Source organism: Denticeps clupeoides, chromosome 3 (assembly GCF_900700375.1).
Source record: "Denticeps clupeoides chromosome 3, fDenClu1.1, whole genome shotgun sequence".
Lineage (NCBI taxonomy): Eukaryota > Metazoa > Chordata > Actinopteri > Clupeiformes > Denticipitidae > Denticeps > Denticeps clupeoides.
In genome coordinates this window covers 23,184,181-23,205,539 of record NC_041709.1, presented here as the reverse complement: position 1 = coordinate 23,205,539, position 21,359 = coordinate 23,184,181, and the positions used below count along the sequence as shown (strand labels likewise).

Genomic DNA, 21,359 nt, shown 5'->3' with positions numbered 1-21,359 from the left:
TACAGTTAATAGTTAATACAGAACTTGTTGCAGCCTTATTGCAAACTTGAAATTATATTAGGTTCAAAGTTATTTGTCTTGTTTTCCATAAAAGCATTTGTCATAATTATTTTACTTTACATCATTTTGTGTATAGAAAACTCTTATTTTTAAAAACTGCGACTTTTATTTTGTTTCCCGTTACTCGCGTGACCCGGAAGTAAAAGTTGTCGCTATGCCTGATGTAGCAGCCATAAGCTGATTTCATCTGTATGCATGTGGCTGAGAGCGACGCGGCGGCTCAGACTCCCGACCCGTTTTATCCAGACGTTCAGGAGGACCATGAATCCTCCAACGCACGAGCCCGCCACCAGCGGTACCAACGGGCGCGACACGGAGCAGGATGCTCCGCCTGAAGCAGCCCTCATGCCCGGGGAGACCGTGGTGAGGGAGGGCAGGGCGGCGATACTCTTCCCAAACGCCAACGAGGTGTTTTACAACCCAGTCCAGGAGTTCAACCGAGATCTGACGTGAGCGAGTACACACACTCACACTCTTACACACTCATACACACACACTCTCACACACACTCTTACACACACTCTTACACACACTCTCACACTCATACACACACTCTTACACACTCACACTCATACACACACTCTTACACACACTCTTACACACACTCATACACACACTCATACACACACTCATACACACACTCATACACACACTCTTACACACACTCTTACACACACTCTTACACACTCATACACACACTCTCACACTCATACACACACTCTCACACTCATACACACACTCTCACACTCATACACACACTCTCACACTCATACACACACTCTTACTCACACTCATACACACACTCTTACACACACTCACACTCATACACACACTCATACACACACTCTTACACACTCATACACACACTCTTACACACTCACACATACACACACTCTTACACACTCACACATACACACACTCTTACACACACTCACACTCATACACACACTCTTACACACTCATACACACACTCTTACACACTCATACACTAACTCTTACACACACGCTCTCACACACGCTCTCACACACGCTCTCACACACTTACACTCACACACACACATACACACACTCTTACACTCACACACACACTCTTACACAGACACACACACACTCACTCTCACACACTGCTGGGGCGGTGGTGTCCTAGCAGTTAATGAAGCGGCCCCGTAATCAGAAGGTTGCCAGTTCGAATCCCGATCCACCAAGGTCCCACTGAGATCCGTCCCCACACACCGCTCCCCGCGCGCCTGTCATGGCTGCCCACTGCTCACCAAGGGTGATGGTTAAAGGCAGAGGACACTGTGTGCTGTGCTGCAGTGTTTCACAATGACAATCACTTCACTTTCACTTGACACACATGCACGCCTACTTCTCAGTGGACTTTCACACATCACATATCTTACCTGGGTTAAATACAAAAATCTGTCTAATATTGCACTCAGTCAGTCCATCACAGTGAAGGCATTTTTAACCCGTACATCTTGAGAAGGTCATGGTGGAGTCACGTAAGGCGGTCCTTCATCCCTGCAGATGTGCGGTGATCACCGAGTTTGCCCGTGAGACTCTGGCCCAAAAGGGGGTGCGCGTTGTGGTTCCGGGCGAAAGGGAGCGGGTGGTGGTGTGCGTCTCCGAGAACAAGGAGTCCACCGATGGACAGGTGGTGAAAGATGAAGAGGAGGATGGACTGGCCAGCATCTCCGTAGGAGAACAGTGTCAGGTACTGCTGCTCTACACCAAATGAAGTGGGTTTAAGGCTTCAGCGTCATCACAAATCCTGATGTTAAAAATATATATTAACAACACAACAGGAAGAGATTTTTAATAAATTGTAGAAAATTGTACACGATAAACCAGTTCTAGTCAAGGAGTACATGGAAATTTTGGTGGTAAACCGTAGCAGGAGTGGGAGGATGGAGGGATGGAAGGACTTCCCGGTAACAGTAGTACTGGAATCGGTGGCATCTCCAAGAAACACTTGTGATGAAGCTCGTCATTAATGCAGTCACGTCGTCCATAATTTATTTTTAGAATCCATCACACCCGTCATGAAGAACAGTTTTCTGAAGATAAAGTACAAAGAGCACAAAAAAAGGGTTTAATACACGCCTGGGGGAACAGTTCCTGCATCGAAACGTACTTAATCCTATAATCTGCGGCGTTGTGTCGCTTTATTGTATTTGCCGGCCAGCAAGGTCTGCGGATTCTGGAAGGACTCGCAGCATCAGGCCTGCGTTCGGTACGCTTTGCTCTGGAGGTGCCGGGAATCAGGAGCATCACAGCCAACGACTTCTCGGCCCGCGCCGCCAGCCTGATCGCCCGCAACGCCAACTTCAACAAGGTCTCGCACCTGCTGCAGGCCAGCCAAAGGGATGCCAGGTGCCCTGATCCCCAATCTCTCTCTCTCTCTCTCTCTCTCTCTGCTTCCCTGGCTGATGTCTTTTCAGTCATCACAGTGAAATAACCTCAAAAGGTCCCCTCACATGAAAATTGTTTTTTTTGCCTTTGCGTGTCCCCTACTGGTCCCCTAATAATGTATATGAAGTCAGTTTCTGAAATTCATCCACTTTTATCCAGACCTACAATAAGATTTCGTTTCGGTGTCTGTAGCTTTAAATGCTAATGAGGAGGAGAGTGGCTCACTATAGAAGTGAGCCACAATATTTGCCGCAGACAGGACGTTGTGCCGACGTTTTTCCAGAAGAAATATAATGAACCCACTGGTTCAAAAAAAAAACAAAAAAACATTTGTGTTCATCTTTACATCCAATCACTGAGCAATTGCAACGCTACACACGTTTTCAAGCCATGACTGTCGGTAGAGTTCCATTTTTAGGGGAGGGGTGGGAAATTCTCTGGGCAGGAAAAAAAAAAAAGCAAGAAAGGGGAGGTAACCTTTCCCCTTATGACAACATCAGGGGATGAATTCCAGATCCGACCCTCTGAGCTGCAAAGCGGAATGACCAAAGCTCTCTTTACACCTATCACCATTTCTAGCCGCTGCAGGACCATAGACATTTTTAGAAATTTTCATGGGGGGCCTTGTGTAAGTGTTGATCTTCTCTCGGTTGCAGCATGTTGATGTATGAGTCCAGGGGCAGGAAGGAGCGCTACGATGTCATTGACCTGGACCCCTATGGGAGCCCCTCCCCTTTCCTGGACGCAGCTGTGCAGGCTGTCGGTGACGGAGGTGCCGTGGTGATTATGAATTCATATAGTCATCCATTTCGTTTGTTTATTTGTGTGTCGCCCACTTTGCCGAATCCCCGCCCCCCCAGGGTTGCTTTGCATCACATGTACAGACATGGCAGTGATGGCAGGCAACAGTGGAGAGACCTGCTACAGCAAGTACGGCTCAGTGTCCATCAAGGCCAAGTTTTGCCATGAGATGGTGAGGACCAGAATAATTTTTTTTTTTTTTTTTTTGCCCATAATGAAACTATAACACATGAGATGGGAATATGCTCAGATGTTATCTAGCTGTCTGCTGGGAGATCATGGGCGGGGGTGTATGGGAGAGTAATTGTTACTGTGTTCCTGCTGCACGAGGCTCTGAGGATCATCTTGCACAGCCTGGACCAGAGGGCTGCTGTGTATCAGCGCTACATTGAGCCTCTGCTGAGTGTCAGCGTGGATTTCTACATCCGCGTCTTCATCAAGGTTCACACTGGACAGGCCACGGTGAAGAACTCGGCCAGGTAACCGCCACACCACGATTCACCTGCCGGTCACGTCGTACATGTTGCACAAACTGCAGAAGAACTTCCACCCCCCCCCCCCCCCCCCCCCCCCCCCCCCCAGCAGAAAAGAACTGTGTGTGTGTGTGTGTGTGTGTGTGTGTGTGTGTGTGTGTGTCACAGTAAACAGGCCTTGGTGTATAACTGCATCGGCTGTGGCACCTTCCACCTCCAGAGGATGGGCAAGAGGACGAACCAGGGCAAAAGGTGCGAGAACTGTCCCGCTCTTCCTATGCTAGTCTGTTTCTTTGCTGCTGTGTGCTTGTTTGTTCATGACTGCTGCGTTTGTTTCAGCATGAAATACTCCGCTGCCACCGGACCCCCCGTTCAGGAGAACTGTCAGCACTGTGGACAGAAACACCAGGTCTTGTTTTTTTTTTTTATTATACAGTGCTAGTGCTCTAAGAACTGTAAGGTGATCTACATCTTCTAAAAAATTATTTGAACCCCTGATTTTGTATGTTTGCCCACTAACAAACAAATGATAAGTCTATAATTTGAACAGGGAGATCAAATACTTATTTCCCTAAATTCATTTATAACTATTTTGAAATGCATTCTTCTAGAACTTTTCAATTATTGTTCTATTTCTCACTGTTCAAATAAACCTAAAGTTGATATTAGAGTGTTCAAACAAAAATAATGAATAATACAAAAGCTGAACAATTCTGAATATTCTGTTCTGAGTGTGTTAATATTTGTGCTGTAAAAAACTGTAACATTTCCCTCAATCATTTGCTTGCTGCAGCTCGGCGGTCCCATTTGGGCTGAGCAGCTGCACGACGTTCCATTTGTACAGAAGGTTCTCTCAGCGGTGTCCAGTAACCCGACTCGCTTCGGGACGTCCAAGCGCATCGAAGGTGTCCTCAGCATGGTGACAGAGGTGAGGTGGCACTCTGCAACTCATGACGCGATGATGTTCTGACGTACTAGCGATGCCACTTAATATGAAAGTGGGTTTATTAATGAAATTATGGCTGAAATGTGAAGATCAAAATTGTTTGCAGGCTCTTATTTGTGCCGCTCCCTTTGACATTGTGTGTGTGTGTGTGTGTGTGTGTGTGTGTGTGTGTGTGTGTGTGTTTCAGGAGCTGCAGGACGTGCCTCTTTATTACACTCTCGATCACTTGAGCAGCACAGTGCACTGCAACACACCGTCCATGCTGCAGTTCAGGTACCTGGGCCGCGCGGGTTGCTCTATGAAATCACTTTACTTTATTTTGCAGATCCTTTTATCCAAAGGGTTACAGGAGGAAGACACCAGCAATTCTCGTTCGATTTCTATAGAGCCCTGATAAGGCCTAACTTGTCAGCAAAGAGCATGCTCGGAGATTGTTAAGTGCTAGACGAAGAAAAAAGTTATTATTTTATATATATATATATATTTTTTTGTATTGTTTTGTGCAGTGTGTCTGCATGTGCGTGTGTAAATGTTAGATTAAATCACGTTCTACTTTGCTCCCTGAAATGTTTGATCTCTGTTAGGTCTGCCCTGCTGCACGCAGGTCATCGCGTGTCGCTGTCCCACGCCTGTAAGAACGCAGTGAAGACGGACGCCCCCTCCAGGGTCATGTGGGACCTCGTTCGCTGTTGGGTAAGAGGAAGGGACTAGAATGTCCTGCTGGCATCTTGACACAGGTAGTGTGAGAAAAGAGTCAGAAATTTTGGAAAAGTAAGGAAAATGTTCTGAAGTCCGTACACATTTCATGAATTCTCTTGCATCAGCCAGTGCCCAAAAATTAATCCTGTTTTTTTTTTTTTTTTTTTTTTAAGGAAAAAATAAACCCTGTGAAACGGGAGCGATTGTCTGAGACCAGCCCCGCTTTTCATATTCTGTCTACCGAACCCCTGTAAGTAAACCATACTGATGTGTACATCATGAGGCAGTTTATCTTAGCAAGGGATGTAATTACAGTTAATTAATTTAGTCTTAAGACTAAAGCTTGATTATAATATTTAATCACATAACCAGTGTGGTAACAGAGGCACTTCCTGTTCACTTTCAGGATGCTTTTCTTGTATACATTGGACACTCTCTGTTTTTAGTCTTCAGGCCTGCTTCGACTTGAGAGAAGATGCCAACCCCCAGTCACGCCGTCGCCACCTCACCCGGTTCCAGGAGAACCCTCAGGCCAACTGGGGGCCTAAAGCGCGAGCCAAAGCTGGGTGGGTCACCTTAAACAGTTTTGTCAACCTCTGTACAAGTTCACCTACAAAAAGAAGGTGTAACTATGATGTGGTCTACTTCCTGTTTTCTCAGTGGAGGCTTATCTTCAGGGCTAGAGGACAGGAGGAAACGGTTCCAGAACAAAAGGAAGCTCCAGATCACTGACTCAGCACAACTCAAGAACTTCCCTTGCAAAAAGTTCAGAAAGGTTGGACACACACACACACACACACACACCAATCTGTTACAAGTTACTACCCTGAGTGCCTCCAGGGGGGGACTGTCTCTGTAACTACTGACTAAGTTGCTCTGGATAAGGGCGTCTGATAAATGCTGTAAATGAAATGGAAGCAGGAGGATCTGACTTTAATAAGGACTGGATTGTGATGTTCATCTCCAACACAGCAGCTGTTGTGGGGTATTCCTGGTGTGCAGTCCTTGGTAACAAGTGGAACAAGGAAGGAAGAGGATTTACTGCAGTTCTGCTTTTATGGAAGCACAGTGCTGTTTTACCCTCAAGCTCAGTCTGACTGAGGTGCTGGGGGGGGGGGGGGACTCACACCTTTGTACAGGATAACAAGGACGCCATGCCTCAGATCGGATTTAACATGAAGGCCAACTGCATAATGTTAACCTGAATAGTGAACAAAAATTCTGTATTTCTACAGGGCACCTGCACACATGGCGAAGAATGCTGCTTTTCCCACGAGCTGGAGCAACCAGGGACAGAAGAGAAGGTGGACTGATGTGACAGAAGAGTTAAATAATTACATCAGCTTTTATGCCCACGGTGCTTGAAATAGTTGGGACTGCATTTCTTTTTGGTGTATTTGTTACAGAGGCGTGTAGAATAATACTGTGACTGGAGTTTTTTTTTTTTTTCCTTGTTTTTGTGCCAGCTTTGGCTGCTTTTAAATCTGGATGCCAACTGCTGGAGATAGCGAAAATAAAAACGTGTGTGGAGGTGTTGATATTTTTTGACAAACAGTATGCAGGGCTTATACTCCAATTACACCTCAGTAAAGTTACATTTTACTGTATTGCACTTAAATAATGGTGTATTTCAAAAATGATGCTATTCACAGAAAAACCAATCAAGATCTTCATTGAAGTTTTCCATTAAGTTTGTTTTTTTCAGTCTTGGACTAGGCTTAAATTCAGGGATGGAAAACAGACCCTCTAAATCAGGGGTGCTGTAATAATAATAAATCATTTTTATTATTATCAGTGGTGGGGTTGGCTACATGGGCATCAGCATTTTTTTTTTTCTTTGCATGCACAGATGCTGCCATGACATGATTGCACGGCCAGCGATTTTTTTTTTTTTTTAAACACTTTGCGGGGAGTGAGGGCGCCCTCATTTCACGAACCAGTTCACTAAAAGTAAAACACGACGCAAAAGTAGCTCCTTATTTGAATTGTCAGTTCCACCTTAAATGTCTGTGAAGATTCTCAGTCATCCAGGTGAATTTGTCGGAAAGTTGAGTCATGGCAACTGCACTTTCTTTAATGTAGAGACGTTTCATTCTGCATTTGATTGACAAAGTTCTGCGGATGCAGAATGAAACGTCCAGCACTGTTTTCACTGAAAAATTCATAGGAACTATGCATTGGATTGATGAAGGGCATTTTAAATGGGCTACTGAAAACGCACCTGTTGAGGGTAAAATAGGATGTGCAAAAATATCAATTAATACTTTTCTGGCCCAAAATATTTTTAAAGGCAAAATTTACCTGGGCTTATTGCTCATGTGCACATACATATTGCAGCCTGCAGTATTTAAGGTGGAACAGACAATTCGAATAAAGGAGCCAAACTTTAACATCGTTGTGTACTGTAAATTCTATCACACCATATATGCGGAATGTGAGCATGAGGTCCTCTGTGTGCCTGCTTACTGCCTCTGCTGGGACTCACACTTGTCAAAAGGGGAGGGGGGCGTGGTGCTTCCCAATAGAACACATTTAATTCATTCATAATATTGTCAATACGAGCTATTGTTCTGTGAAATTGCAGAACAAAAAGCACTAAAGTGTCTATTCTTTTACATAAATGGTCATTACCTGATTATCATGTCCCGGCGATATGACACGCTGATAAGACTACAGATCCTGTAATGAAGTGCTTCCAAACCTTGCCGCATGTGATCATTACATTGCAGCTGAACTTGTACAGGAGCAGTTTCCTCGTCGATGGCAAATGTGTTGAGAAAAAGCTTCACCAAAAATTCTTCACCAAAGCGCCTTAAGTGCGCACTGCATTATGGGATCTGTAGTTTGTGAGTCATACCTCTGGACCATAATAATAGATTTATATAAAATCGATTTCACTACAAAGTTCTATACTACAAAGAATTAACTCGTAAAATATCAATAAAATTCCAATATTATCATAAGCCCAACCTTGCATGTGAGAAAATACGTTTTCAAGAAAAATCCAGTGATCTTCATTGGCAGTTTAGAAAAATAAAGTGATGAAAAACATCATTTTAAAATTATGTTTATTTTTTAAGCAATAAAAACATCATAGTAAATCACAGATATAAGTGAAGAGGTGTCATTATTTACAGCTACTGATCAAGTCACTGCTGCCCACAGTCTCTGCAGGTGTCTTGTGCCATTAAAAAATTTCAAACGTTTCACCTTGATCTTCAGGAGGGGGACCTGACTGTGCCCTGTTCACCAAACACTATCTGAGCAAGCACCCATCCAGTTGTAGCAAACAGCCTGCATCTTTGCATAAAGATCTTCCAGATGTTCTAATGGTGAACTCCTGAACTGCTAGTGCTGCATCACTCGGAGCAGGAAGGTACGAATCTCCATGGGGTTCAGGGTGACATCCCACGGTGAAGGATCACTTGGACTTTGCCGCTGAGGTTGCTCACCTTCATTTGTACAGACACACATACGCTTTTAAATATTGCCCTAGATTGTGACTCAAATTTTTGGTCTAACACTCATGTTAAGAGGAAAATGTTTCTTAAGATCTACTCAGGTGATTTTCAATCCTGGTCATGAAACGAATGAAGTCACTAGAGATTTGTGACTGGACACAATTCATTATAGATTTGCTCTTCTAATGGATGATCTGCACAATGCCAACACAATGCTTGGATCTTAATGCTATAGTGTAAGCTTATCCCCTCAATTTTTTTTCCTCCACACTCACCTGAACTGGTCTTCCAGTCTAGACGGGTCATCTGGTCTTTCCACTGATTGGCTCCGAGGCTCATTTCAGTGGCTCCCACAATTTCCAGGGTGGAGAAAAGTTTCTGTGGGACAGACAGGAGGAGCTTTTACCTTCTCTAGATCTACAGTTACAACCTTGGAACCTCTTTTTTTCCCCTCCTTAAAAGCACATATTTAGTCTTTTTGTTAAAAAGAGAAATAAAAATCAGCTGGGGGTGAAGGGGGATTTAAACACCACATCGGGGGAAAAAGAAAAAAAAAACAAAACTTTAGTGCTGACCTGTAGGTTGACTGTGACCGGCTCAGAGAAGCTCTTGCTCTCTTTGGCCTGGTACTGATGCTCCAGTCGGATCAGCACCGATTCCCGGTCCCACTGGGACAGAGTCAGTAGGTGAACAGCAGGGGGCAGCGCAGCATGCAAACCAGAGAACTACAGTGAAAGCAGAAAAAAAAAAAAAAAAAAAAAAAAAAAAAAAAAAAAAAAAAAAAAACTTGATTATTGACCAGTGAATTAAAAGACACTTAAATGTGTGCCTCATTCAGTTTGCACTGCCATTTGAAAAGAGTAGCTTCTGGAGACCACATTGCTTTAGTCACTAAATCAGGCATCTAGTGTTGCTTCATTATACTTCATCTTGGCTATGACTGCACAAGACGAAGGGAAGACCACGTCTACATCTCCCTCACCTCCAATTGAGAGCTAGACTGAGGTGCCCCCTGCTGGAAGCTGAGCAGCGGCTGCAGCACCACACTCTGCGCCAGTGGTCGGTGCAGGTCGGCCGCCTTCTCCGGGGGAGTGAGGGCAAGCAGCAGCGTCCCACGGGCCACCAGGCCACCCTGGCCGTCCTCGCCGGGCTCCGAGAGTGGCTCGCCCACCCCCCGCACGTCATCGTACAGCAGCCTCCTGTGGAGCTGAACCACAGGATGGGTCAAACGAGGGAAAGAAAACTGTAGCCTAATAGGAGGAGGTGTTCACATTGGTTTGAGCAGAAGGGAAGGATCCCTGAAGGGGATGTGCATGGAAAAAAAAAAATTAAATTGAGGTGTATCCATATTTATTGTAGATCTGTATTCAGTCAAATTGCCCCCCCCCCCCCAAGTCATGATCAAAGTTGTGCTTTACCATGATCTCCAGTGAGCCGTCTGCAATGCTGCTTCCCCCTTGAGAGCGATCAGTTACCACAGTAAGCTGATTATCTTTATCCTGTCGAATGGCCAAAAAAACATTTTTAATTCACTTATGTGTGGAAATTAAACATGTAAATGAGATTAATTACAGGGAGCATGCAACACATTTCTACATTACAGTGCCATTTAGTTATGTTCTTTATCAAATAAGAACAAAAATAAATAAATAAATAAAAACCTCACCTTAATGTAGGCACGTGAGTTGATTGGATAATAATTCCCAGCAATGGGCTCAGTCTGTTTCAGGTCCCACGTAGGACGATAATCTCTCCTTGAGAGAGAAAATAAATAAACCTCTTCCATTAGTTCAAGTTGAGCTTTATTGTCATTTCAGCTACATAGTGTGTTATACAGCACGTTTCTCCGGAACCCGGTGCTACTGTAACATTTAAGCAATTCCCTTCGGGATTAATAAAGTTTTCTGATTCTGATTTAAATACGTACTAACAAAGTACACATAGACGAACCATGCTACATAGTGTAAAAACATGGGACACAGGCAGTGCAAGACAAGAGCAACATCAAATAAAACACGTTTTAGACGACAGACAGCGCTAACAACCAGTAAAATAAGTAAAGAAGGTGCGGAGTGACAAATGTGCAAATTACAAGACTGCTGTGAATGCAAAAAAATATATATAGTGCCGAATAAAAACTAAATAAAAATGAAGCAAACAAATTACTTAAATAGTTAAGGAGCAATGAATGTTATTCTCACCGCCTTTCTAAGACCTCCCTGCCGTTGGAATCTGTGTAAAAAAGCCCAGATGTTCTGATGTTGGTATCAAACCGAGTGATCACCTCCTTCCCCAAACCATCCCTGGACGTGAAGTGAAGAGACAGCAAGAAATTACTTAGATTTCCATGTCGAAACCAATCATTACAACTCCGATAAGACACCTTACCCAACAGGCACCGGGCCAACGGTCCACTCCAGCTCCAGTTGTCTGCTGTCCTTATACAGACGGACCACCTGAGTAACCCAGGGACCGAACCACTGTCTGACCTCCTGTAAAACTGCATTCTGAGACACACACACACACACACACACACACACACACACACACACACACACACAGGGTCAACACACAGACAACTTCAGAAAAAACAAGTTCAGCTTCAGTATCATTTCAGATTTACTTTTACTGAGTCCACTTTGATCATTTTGCTAATGATGAAGGGGGTGGAGGAGTTGGGTCTGAAGATGTAGGCTCCTGATGGCTGTCTGCTTTCAGCGTTGTTCCCAGCGCTGGCGTTGTACCTGAGGGAATGAGGGGGGGAGCACAAGAACACAGAGACGAGAGAAAGACCATCAGAGAAGAGACTTCTCCACTGCTGTAGTGGTACGATGGTACATGGTACATCTAGACCGTAACCTGCACCAACACTACTGCTAAAACAGGAACTGTGTAACCCACCAGATTAATACCATCCATTACTAGTCAGTTTAAATATCTGCTAAACATGTACAGACATTTACTTGTGTATCCATATAACACACACACTTTGATTATAGCAGTGTAATTACATCATATTATAATTGAAATATATAGCATTATAATAGTTCCAGTTTTACTTCATTGTCATGTGTCAGTTCAGATTAGCTCATTTGACCAGTCACAGAGTAGACTTCCAAACTTGAACCACGTAAGATATAGTCTAAGAAGTCATGGTGCAGCTTCAGTCAGTTCTGATCAGAGTGTCGTAATACTGCTACTGTTGTCATTTCTGTTCGCTTGTTTGTGCTTGGTGTTGGAATTTTGCTATTGTTTAGGTAGATTTAGTTTTGTACACTTCCTACCATTGTGTCCCTGAGCAAGACACTTAACCCTAAGTTGCTCCTGGGGTACCGTCCCTGTAACTACCGACTAAGTTGCTCTGGATAAGGGCGTCTGATAAATGCTGTAAATGTAAACGTAATGGGGCTGCTTGGCCTCCATGTTAATTTAAAAATAATTAAACCTTTAAAATACATGAACAATGTTAAGGAAGCTGAATTTTGTTGACAGTTTGCTAACATGTACACATCACATCAAGTAAGTGGGGTTTGAACCTGGGATGGTTCTATTTTATAGGTGTGTTTTACCCACTTTTTACCTATAATTTAAATTGACTTATTTCAATATTTAAAAAAAACAAGAGCGCAAAATATCATAAAGGACTCCTCACATCTCACTCATGACCTGTTTCAACTGCTGCCATTAGGGAAAATGCAGGAGCATTAAGAACAAGACAAACAGACTAAACAGTTTACACCCTGTTGCCATCAGGGAACTTAATGTCATGCATCGTATTTTCCACCTCTAATTTAATTTATTTTTCATGTGCAACAAGGTATCTACCTCACCTTTTCATTTTATATTTTGTATTATATTTATACCATATATGCTAGTTGTCTTATATTCTGGCTCAGAAACTGCACCTAATTTTGTTGTACTTGTTACAATGACAAAGATATTCTGATTCTAAAACTTCAATAATTCACAACTGAGCAATAACTTGTGAATATGAAGGCCCAAACAGATTACAAGCATTACATTTTTTGGTTAAACAATTGTAACAAGAATATGGTTTACAAGATCACTGGAGATGTGAGCAACAGCCAGTAGGACTGACCAGTAAAAATTTTGGCTCAGCTTTATGGTTTGTTTGGTCTCAAGGTTACTCAGGCTGCTCAGCAGGTACGTGTCAGGGTCAAAGGTCACTTTTAGAAACTGGAACAAAAAGAACATTAGTCAATAAAACAATAAAATCTCAGACATATCCAGATTTGTGGGTGCTGAACCCGAAACACGCACTTCAGCTTTCAGTCAAATCCCTTTTCAAATAGTTTTTTTGATACAAAAAAAAATATATATAGACCTTGTTTTGTATGGAGAGGGGGGCTTTGTTTTCGAGGGGTGTGGGTGGAGGCCCGTTCTGCAGCAGGGAGATGGAGTAGGTGGTGAAGCCCAGTGGAGGTGCCTGGACCTGGAACACCAGCTCATTGATGGCATAGCCCTTGTGTCCCCTGACTTCGCGTGATGCCTGGTACACAGGAAGTACCTGAAATGAAGGTGGAGAATTAAAGCCACTTCACACATGATTAATGCTGCTCTTTTACAAAAAAAAAAAAAAAAAAAAAAAAAAAAAACCACACACACACACCACAAATCAGTAAAAAAAAATAAAACTAGCACTTTCAGATCTACACACATATACCAGTGTTTCGTATAAATACATTTACGTAACCTGACTGGTACAATATTGGTAACAAATGAGCAACTGGACGGACAGAAATTCCAGGGACGTGATCTACAAAATATCTAATCCCAAGCAGTCACTCACCACAGAGTCCACAGGACTCCCTTTGGCATCGAAGACCCCGTAGGCAGTGCCATTGACAGGCAGGCGTACAGGCCACATGACCGCGTGTCCCAGGGGGTTATAAACGTTCATGGTGAACTGAGGGAGGGGAAGAGATGAGTGTTCTCAGCTGTAGAAGTTCTACTGAACGGAGCTGAAGCTTGTTGTTCTACCTTGGGGCTGGACTCGGTCAGCGGGCACACACTGATGTTAAGGTTCTCGCAATAAACCCGCGGGGCATCAGAACCACTCAGGGCGGCTAGAGAGTTACTGACCAGAACCTGTGAGAGAGAGAAAAAAAAAAAAAAAAAAACAGACTTTAATACAGAATGCGGCGTGGAGTTGTTCAGTCCTCTCCCACCCAACGTCTTTCCAAATGGATTTTTCAGTCATGGTCCATTCATTTACGAGGTTTGGCTCCCTATATGGCACCAGATGAATCACAATGTAATAAACATCTCTCCCTTAAAAAAAAGGGAAAAGTTCAACGCAACAATGCTGCTAACAAACCAGCTCATGTATACTACTGCTAATCTGTTAAAATGGGCCCTGGGTGATGCGCAGCTGCTGGCCGCTGGGAAAGTGAAATGATTGACCTTGTGAAACAGACACAATGTGGCTCATTGTATCATCTGCTTTTAACCAGTCATCCTTGGTGAGCAGTGGACAGCCATGAAAGTCGCCCGGGGGGGGCAGAGTGTGGGGACGGTACTTTGCTCAGTGGCACCTTGGTTGTTCGGGATTCAAATCAGCGTCCTGGGTAAGTTATCCTACTTGCTAGGACACCACTGCCCAATGTTTGGATGTTTAAGAATTTCAGAAGGATTTAACATTGCCTGGACAAATATGGCTGCCCAATAAATGGTCTCAAGACCACTTTCTGCCCTTCTCACATTATTCCAATACGTTTAGTGAAAGGAACTTTTAAAATATTAATCAATTAATCTCTGACAAATGGCAAAGTGCAAGATCACAAGCTACTGAAAACACCTCAACAAATATGATGTAAGGAAAAATAATTTAGAAATCGGTCTGGTTATCACAGATACTGTAGATGTGGTAACGAAATGTATCGGTCTGGTTTTAAATCTCACCACAGCACCAAGTCTTACTCAGGGTTTTTAATGGCATTATTAGCTGCTGACTCTAGAGTCCCGACCGTTTTAATGCTACTAGACTGACGACCACCTTTGGCACCATTAATTAAAAACATTTCTTTTCTAGGCTGGATGAGTAGGTGGGAATTATGACAGGACTAAGTACTGGTTTTGTAAAAAGACCTTCTCAGTCTGTCTTTTCATCTACTGCTCATTGGGAATTTGGTTTTGCTGAGAGGCAACAATATTCCTTGTAATATATGCTACTACTTGAGTCCATATTTTCATTTCTATGCAGACACCCAGATTTACTTAAGGAGTCTCTGACTTTTCTCTACACAAAAATTTATTTTTATGGAGACATATCCTTGGTTGTCAAGAGCTGTTTTTACAAACTAAGAACGTTTGTCAGAGTTAAGCCATTAATAGCCCATTCAGATTGGATGACCATATCTCATGCCATTTTCCTCACATGCCCCGGGCGTCTGTCATGGCTGCCCACTGCTCACTCAGGGTGATGGGTTAAATGCAGAGGAAAAATTTCACTGTGTCACACAGCAGCACAGCACATAGTGATCACAAGTGACAATCACTTCACTTCATCTAGATCTATCATCATAATCATTATCTAGACTACAGCAGCTCACTCCCCTTTCTTGGCTGCAGCTTCTTTTGATTCTGGTGCCATTTGCCAGAAATTGCCTCTCTTCACTGGGTTCTAATGACATACAGAAAACGATTTAAAATTCTACTTCTGGTCTTTAAGTCCTTGAATACTTTTACCGGGCTGAGTTGCTGATGGCGCTTTGCAATTTTGGCACCAAAATTACAATCCACCCAAATTTGCAGTAAGATGTACCTGACAGGGTCCCCACCCTGCTGCTAATCTCTTGGCGTAGTCAAAGGCCACATGCTGTTTTTCTGTGCCAGACACGGCATCATGGTGCTGTGCCACTGCCATTGCTTCTCCTGCAATTAGCACATCCAGTAAAAACTACTTTCACTGTTTAAAAAAAATAAAAATTATATTTTCACAGGATCTTTGAATGAACTTACTCATAGAGTCACTGCCACCTTCCCCGAACAGGCCTTTTCTGGACCTCCTTCCCCCAAGTACCTCCAGCTGGTTACAGGTCTAGAAGGCAGAAGTAACAGTTACAGTCATACCTACCACCAGATCTTCTCTTCGCACCAACATCACAGTTCAACAAAGTTCAGGCTCTTAGGCTAGTCAGATTTGAGGCAGTGGGCTAGATTATCACTGTTGCATCAAATCTGTTTTCTGTATTTACAGAAGTAAACCACACAGAAATCATGAAATGGCTGCCTGCTAGTTATCTGTGCTTCGGAGGGGAACTAAATACCCACCCAGTCCTTTTGGTTGGTGTGTAAGAATGTCAACCAATTAAAAGCTGAAAGTAATTTCTCACACATTTCGCAATGATCTGGTCCTGTTTCACTGCTGCAGTAAATGCAATGCAAATAAAATTTGAGGCAAATTACTTTGGAATCCACTTATAAGTCCCAGAAGCAGAGTACTGCCATGGGCAAAAGCAGAACACACACAGCAGCGTAACCCTACCAATGACAGAAACGACACAGACAAGAAGAGGAAGAAACACCTGCAGTCTGCTGTTGCTCAGCCTCTCGTAGCGTTTCAGGGCAGGGCGACTGGTGAAGTAGCCGGTCCAGAAGTCATGGGCATCATCTGCATAGGGGAAGAAGTCATCAGTCTTGAGAGGCCTGAGAAAAAAAGCAGGAGACACAACGTTACATTTATGCAAATCAACTTTGAATTAAACTATTCCCATTCCTAGTCCAAGTAAACCACATTGTCTCATCTGAATTGATGTGGCTCCAGTACAAATAGGCAGTAATAAAAAAATTATATATATGAGGGTCCTCTTATTAAAAAGAGGTGTGATCCATTTTTCAACATTATGTTTTCAAGTAAGTCCGTGAGATGGACATGGACTTCTCACATGGACTTCTCAACCAGCTGGCCACTGACTGAATGCAAAGCATTTTTTTGCACAAATCAATGAGTCCACATAGGTGTTGAGCACCAACATTCGGTTGACGTCAAATAAACACTGCATGCAAAGGTTTCTTGGTGTCAACTTCTGCCGAAATCCCAACAAGCTTAAACAGCTTCAAGGACACCCCAGTGGAAACGCCAACCGAACGCAGCTACAAAGTGCACTGCTCAGAGGGTGTTCATTTTGAACGTCCATGTGGACAAGGCTAAACTCTGGTACTGGTACTACTTTTCATGCCACTGCCAGAAAATCAGTCACTACAAAAATGACATTGCTTTTTCAATTGTTTTACTAAATTAATGTCATTACAATATAATATACTGTGCACTGCTTTGATAGAGAATCGTCCTCATCTGCATCATGATGTGTCAATTATGAGATTAACACACAATTTAGCGCAAGACCCCTTCAATAGAACTTCTTTGGAAACTTGTACGTACCAGGTGGTGTTGGCATTGTGAAGTTCTTGAAGGTAGCAGGATGGGGTGGAGTAAAGAAGATTGACCTTGCTGCCATTGGACTGCTTGGCGTTGACATAGTGAATGAGCTTGTCCAGGTTCTTGTACCAAAGGTTGGCGTTTTCATATTGGAAGTCGGAGCCCATGGTCATAATGATGTGAGTTGTCTTGTAAACTTCAGACTGTGGCAGATTAATGATTGACAGGGGTCACATGAGACTTTAAAGTGCTGGACATGTAAAGTCAGATGATCTTAAAGAGAAAATGAACCCATTACTGGAATAAAAGAAGGCGAGGGATGTTAGAGGACAGTTGGTGACCAAATAAGACGTGGTAAATGCGTCCAGAAACCCAGACAGAATTTTAGCCAACATCTTTATATTTGCATTTCACAAACACATAAGCCTCCAGCTGCTGCAATCTATAATGGGTTCTTATTTTTCTAAGATAAGTGGTATGGAGGCTAGAGTTAGAGATGTAAGGAGGTCACATTCCAGGCAACAAATAAACATCCATTTATAGCAATAGGGGTGCTAACTGATGAGGGAATTTCTTGTAACGGTCAATCAGGAAGAACTCCATGACTTGCCGTTTTGCATCAGTTTAAGACTGAACATGACTTCTTCTAAACGAAGAGGAGATTCTAGATCTTATGTTATGCTGATGTAAACAACTCAATAAAATAATTGTAAACCTTATGATTGACAACAATGCTATGATAACATTAAATAATTTTTAGCGTCACGCAGCCAGTTCTCAAGTCCCTTTCCTATAGGCTGAAGAGTACCTGGGCATGAGCAACATTCAGAAACCTTTTCACAATATCATCCACGTTGAAGTCCTCCAACTGTGGGTCATCGCGAATGGGAGCATCATTGCACAACTGGTCCCAACAGAAACCATCAGGAGGGTTGTAACCATTGGGCAGGACGCCTGAAGCGAAGATGACATCAAGCAATGGAAAAACATGACTGGGTAGACCTGGCAGATGAGGGAGATGTATGAATGCATTACAAATCCACACCAGTGAAGAGGTCAGCCATGGGAGGGGTTAGGCTGTCACTTGCCCTCCACAACATCTCCATCTCTTTGGTCTTCATTCTGCGGGCTTTGTCTTGGTAATCAAGTCGGCCAAAAAACAAACCATCGTATCCCATCTGAAACCAAGATAAAAAGGAAATTTACTTTTAACATTCAACCAAACAAGAAGCAAACTCATTTTCTGCTTAAAATGGTTCAATCAGAACCTAAAGTACACAGATTCATACATTGCCAACTTCTCAAGAGCTGTGATGTTTTTGGAGCTGTCGCTGGGCACATATGCTCTGTTGGATTGAGGTCTGGAGACTGGCTAGGTCACTCCTTATAATGCGTTTTTTACGTAGCATCTCCTTCATTGCTCAGGCAGGGTGTTTGGGATCATTGTCATGCTGTGAGATCCAGCCACGTTTCATCTTCAATGCAATCACTGATGGAAGGAGGTTTTTGCCCAAAATCTCACGAAACATGGTGCCATTCATATTTTCCTTAATACAGATCTTTCGTCCGGTCCCCTTTGCAAAAACGCAGCGCCACCCCCAGTGTGTTACTAATAGAAACCTGTGTCACTGTTTTTTTCCTGGATTTCTAATTATTCTGCCTCTCACATTTGAGGTGTTCCTATGATAATAAGGATCTCTGTCATCACTTTAAGTGGGACAACTTGCACAATCTGGCTGCTAAATATTTTTAGCAATGTGTGCAAAATGATTATGGAAATCACCTGGGCAAATATGGAGGCATGCTCACGGGCGTGGCCAAACGGGTCAATGTGCCAGGCCACCCGCGGACGTCCGCATTCACCAAAGGTTTCATTAAGGAAGCGCAGCCCCAGGGTCATCTGGTCGATCACTGCGGTGTAATGAGTTGCGGCCTCATCACTCATGCACCAGCCGCCATTTATAAACTCCAAACGGCCTGAGACACAAGGAGAGGTAGAAGGGTCAGGGATCACTGCTGAAACCATGACCTCATCCATTAGCCAGGCTTTCCCATATCATACAGTTGATCGGTAAGAAACTAAAACTATGGCAAAATATTCTGTAAAATGTACAATTATACACATCAAGTTCCAATTGCAGAATAATACATTTCATTTAAAGTATTACGCAGTTTCCCCACCATGCTTGTTCATGGATTTATCCTGTCAGGGAGAGTGTTACATTTGCAGAAGTAAAATAATGAATAAAGTTTTTTTTTGTTTTTTTTTTATTGTTATTGCATACAGTACAACAAACTGCAGGTAAAAGGAGGGAGGTCACATGCTGAGATGTCAGTACCTTCGTCCACCAGCTGGGTGACTATGTGGCGCATGGCCTGGTCCTGTTGACGCCACCAGCGGTAAAAGAAGCCGGTCTCCACGTAGATGAAGCGCCGTGCCGGATCCTTCTGCAGCTGTTCCACCACCGAGTCCAGGATGTACTGCACGCCGGCATGCTGGATGTCATTGCGGTCTGTCAGGCAAGCACACACCGCATGCAAACTTTCGAGTCTGGAGCAATGGTTGCTCTAATTCTCCTTCAACTGAAGGAAAGATAAAGGTGTCCTTCCATGTCAAACTATCACACTGTCGGACCTCATAAACACAGATTTTAACAAAGCTTGTCTAGCTGATTTGCTCAATAAGTTATAGATTTTTTAAAATAATTTAACCAGTCATATATTATGTGGAGCTGGACGAAACTACTTGAGGTCCATTTATTGCCAGCTTATATTAGACTAAATACAGAAAGAGAAAGTCAGAGTCGTGGAGGTCTGAGCATGTGTTGACTCCACATGGAATGGCTGTTAAACATTACTCGACACCATGTGAAAATCATTAAAATCATAATCAGCTCTGGGCTGTCAGCACACATCACATCATAAAAGTCGTGAAATATTAGACAAGTGGCCACTTTATTACAGACACAGATGCAAGTTCTTATAAAAGCTCCCTCAGTGGTTCTAGCCGCATCTAACTCCTGCCTCAACTTACATTTACAGGGCGGTAGTAGCCTAGTGGGTAACACACTCGCCTATGAACCAGAAGACCAAGGTTCCAGAATCCCACCACTGTGTCCCCGAGCAAGACACTTAACCCTGAGTGTCTCCGGGGGGGGGGGACTGTCCCTGTAACTACTGATGGATCAGGGCTCCAGAATAAATCGCTTCTGACCGCCGTTCGTACCTCCGTAGTAGTACTGGTCCACGGTTTTCAGCCAGCCGACGTCGTCGTGGGTGTGCGGGACAAGGTGGACGTTCAGCATTGAGGGCTGCGTCCCGGGGCACGACTGCAACACAACCAATGTTACGAAAACACGATTTATGCCCGCGGTCGTCCGCTGACCGGCGGGGCTTTTCCACGTACCTTGTAGCCACAGGGCGGCTCGGAGGCGTGAAACTGCCGAGCCGGGAAACACAACACTCCGAGCTGAAGAAGCGACAGGACCGCGGCTACCGCGGACGACGCGGCGCGGCGTGAAGCCATTTTCAAAAGTGGAAGATTTGTCACATGACACGGGCGCTTTATTCCTCACTTCACACTTTTGCTTCCGCAAACATGACGTCATCCCGTGACGTCGCAACGAAGGCGGGTTGTTTAGCTAAAGGTACCGCCCCCTATTTGCAAAATGCGTTGAGTCAGTAGAACGTTTGTAAAGCTGAGCTGGTGCTCCTTTAGCTGCAAACAAACTGTTACCATCTACACTGATTCACGTTATGCTTTTGGTTTTTTTATGACTTTGGTACCCTGTTGAAACACGGAGGCTCTTTTAAATCTGATTTTGCTTCCAAGCCAGATTTCCTTGTGTAAATATGTATAACAGCTCTGATCCCATCTCTGCAGGAAATGCACTGAGCAAAGCACCGTCCCCACACACTGCTCCCCGGGCGCCTGTCATGGCTGCCCACTGCTCACTCAGGGTGATGGTTAAATACAGAGGGCAAATTTCACTGTGTGCATCGTGTGCTCTGCTGCTGTGTATCACATGTGACAATCACTTCACTTTCTTTTATAATACTTTTTTATTATTATCATTATTATTCTTAGATTTTTGTGTTATTAT

General features: G+C 43.6%; 2 protein-coding genes across 4 annotated transcripts; one reads left to right on the top strand and one right to left on the bottom strand.

The window, feature by feature from the left end:
* The first annotated feature begins 198 nt into the window (after positions 1–198).
* trmt1 (tRNA methyltransferase 1) lies at positions 199–8,358 on the top strand. Of its 3 annotated transcripts, XM_028973277.1 has the most exons (15): positions 199–509; positions 1,591–1,777; positions 2,249–2,436; positions 3,132–3,247; positions 3,336–3,448; positions 3,607–3,755; positions 3,918–4,001; positions 4,089–4,158; positions 4,543–4,677; positions 4,883–4,968; positions 5,280–5,388; positions 5,568–5,644; positions 5,841–5,960; positions 6,055–6,169; positions 6,630–8,358. In XM_028973277.1, the coding sequence occupies exons 1-15, from the start codon at positions 256–258 to the stop codon at positions 6,705–6,707; spliced, it is 1,881 nt and encodes a 626-aa protein (XP_028829110.1). In that variant the 5' UTR covers positions 199–255; the 3' UTR covers positions 6,708–8,358. The 3 variants fall into 3 exon arrangements, with proteins under 3 accessions (XP_028829110.1, XP_028829111.1, XP_028829112.1); XM_028973278.1 differs by lacking the exon at positions 199–509 and having other exon boundaries at positions 1,655–1,777; positions 2,253–2,436; XM_028973279.1 differs by lacking the exons at positions 199–509; positions 1,591–1,777; positions 2,249–2,436 and having other exon boundaries at positions 3,150–3,255.
* An 87-nt stretch (positions 8,359–8,445) lies between these two features.
* On the bottom strand, positions 8,446–20,866 carry man2b1 (mannosidase, alpha, class 2B, member 1). Its single transcript, XM_028973063.1, has 23 exons — positions 20,663–20,866; positions 20,483–20,585; positions 19,596–19,769; positions 19,040–19,233; positions 18,302–18,434; positions 18,065–18,210; positions 17,260–17,459; positions 16,403–16,523; positions 15,837–15,915; positions 15,640–15,749; positions 13,857–13,964; positions 13,666–13,782; positions 13,201–13,383; positions 12,955–13,052; positions 11,479–11,599; positions 11,244–11,362; positions 11,057–11,158; positions 10,522–10,609; positions 10,274–10,354; positions 9,838–10,062; positions 9,431–9,580; positions 9,131–9,233; positions 8,446–8,846 (listed from the first exon to the last, which is right to left on the bottom strand). Exons 1-23 carry the CDS (start codon positions 20,780–20,782, stop codon positions 8,743–8,745), a joined length of 2,979 nt encoding a protein of 992 aa, XP_028828896.1. The 5' UTR covers positions 20,783–20,866; the 3' UTR covers positions 8,446–8,742.
* Positions 20,867–21,359: the final 493 nt, after the last annotated feature.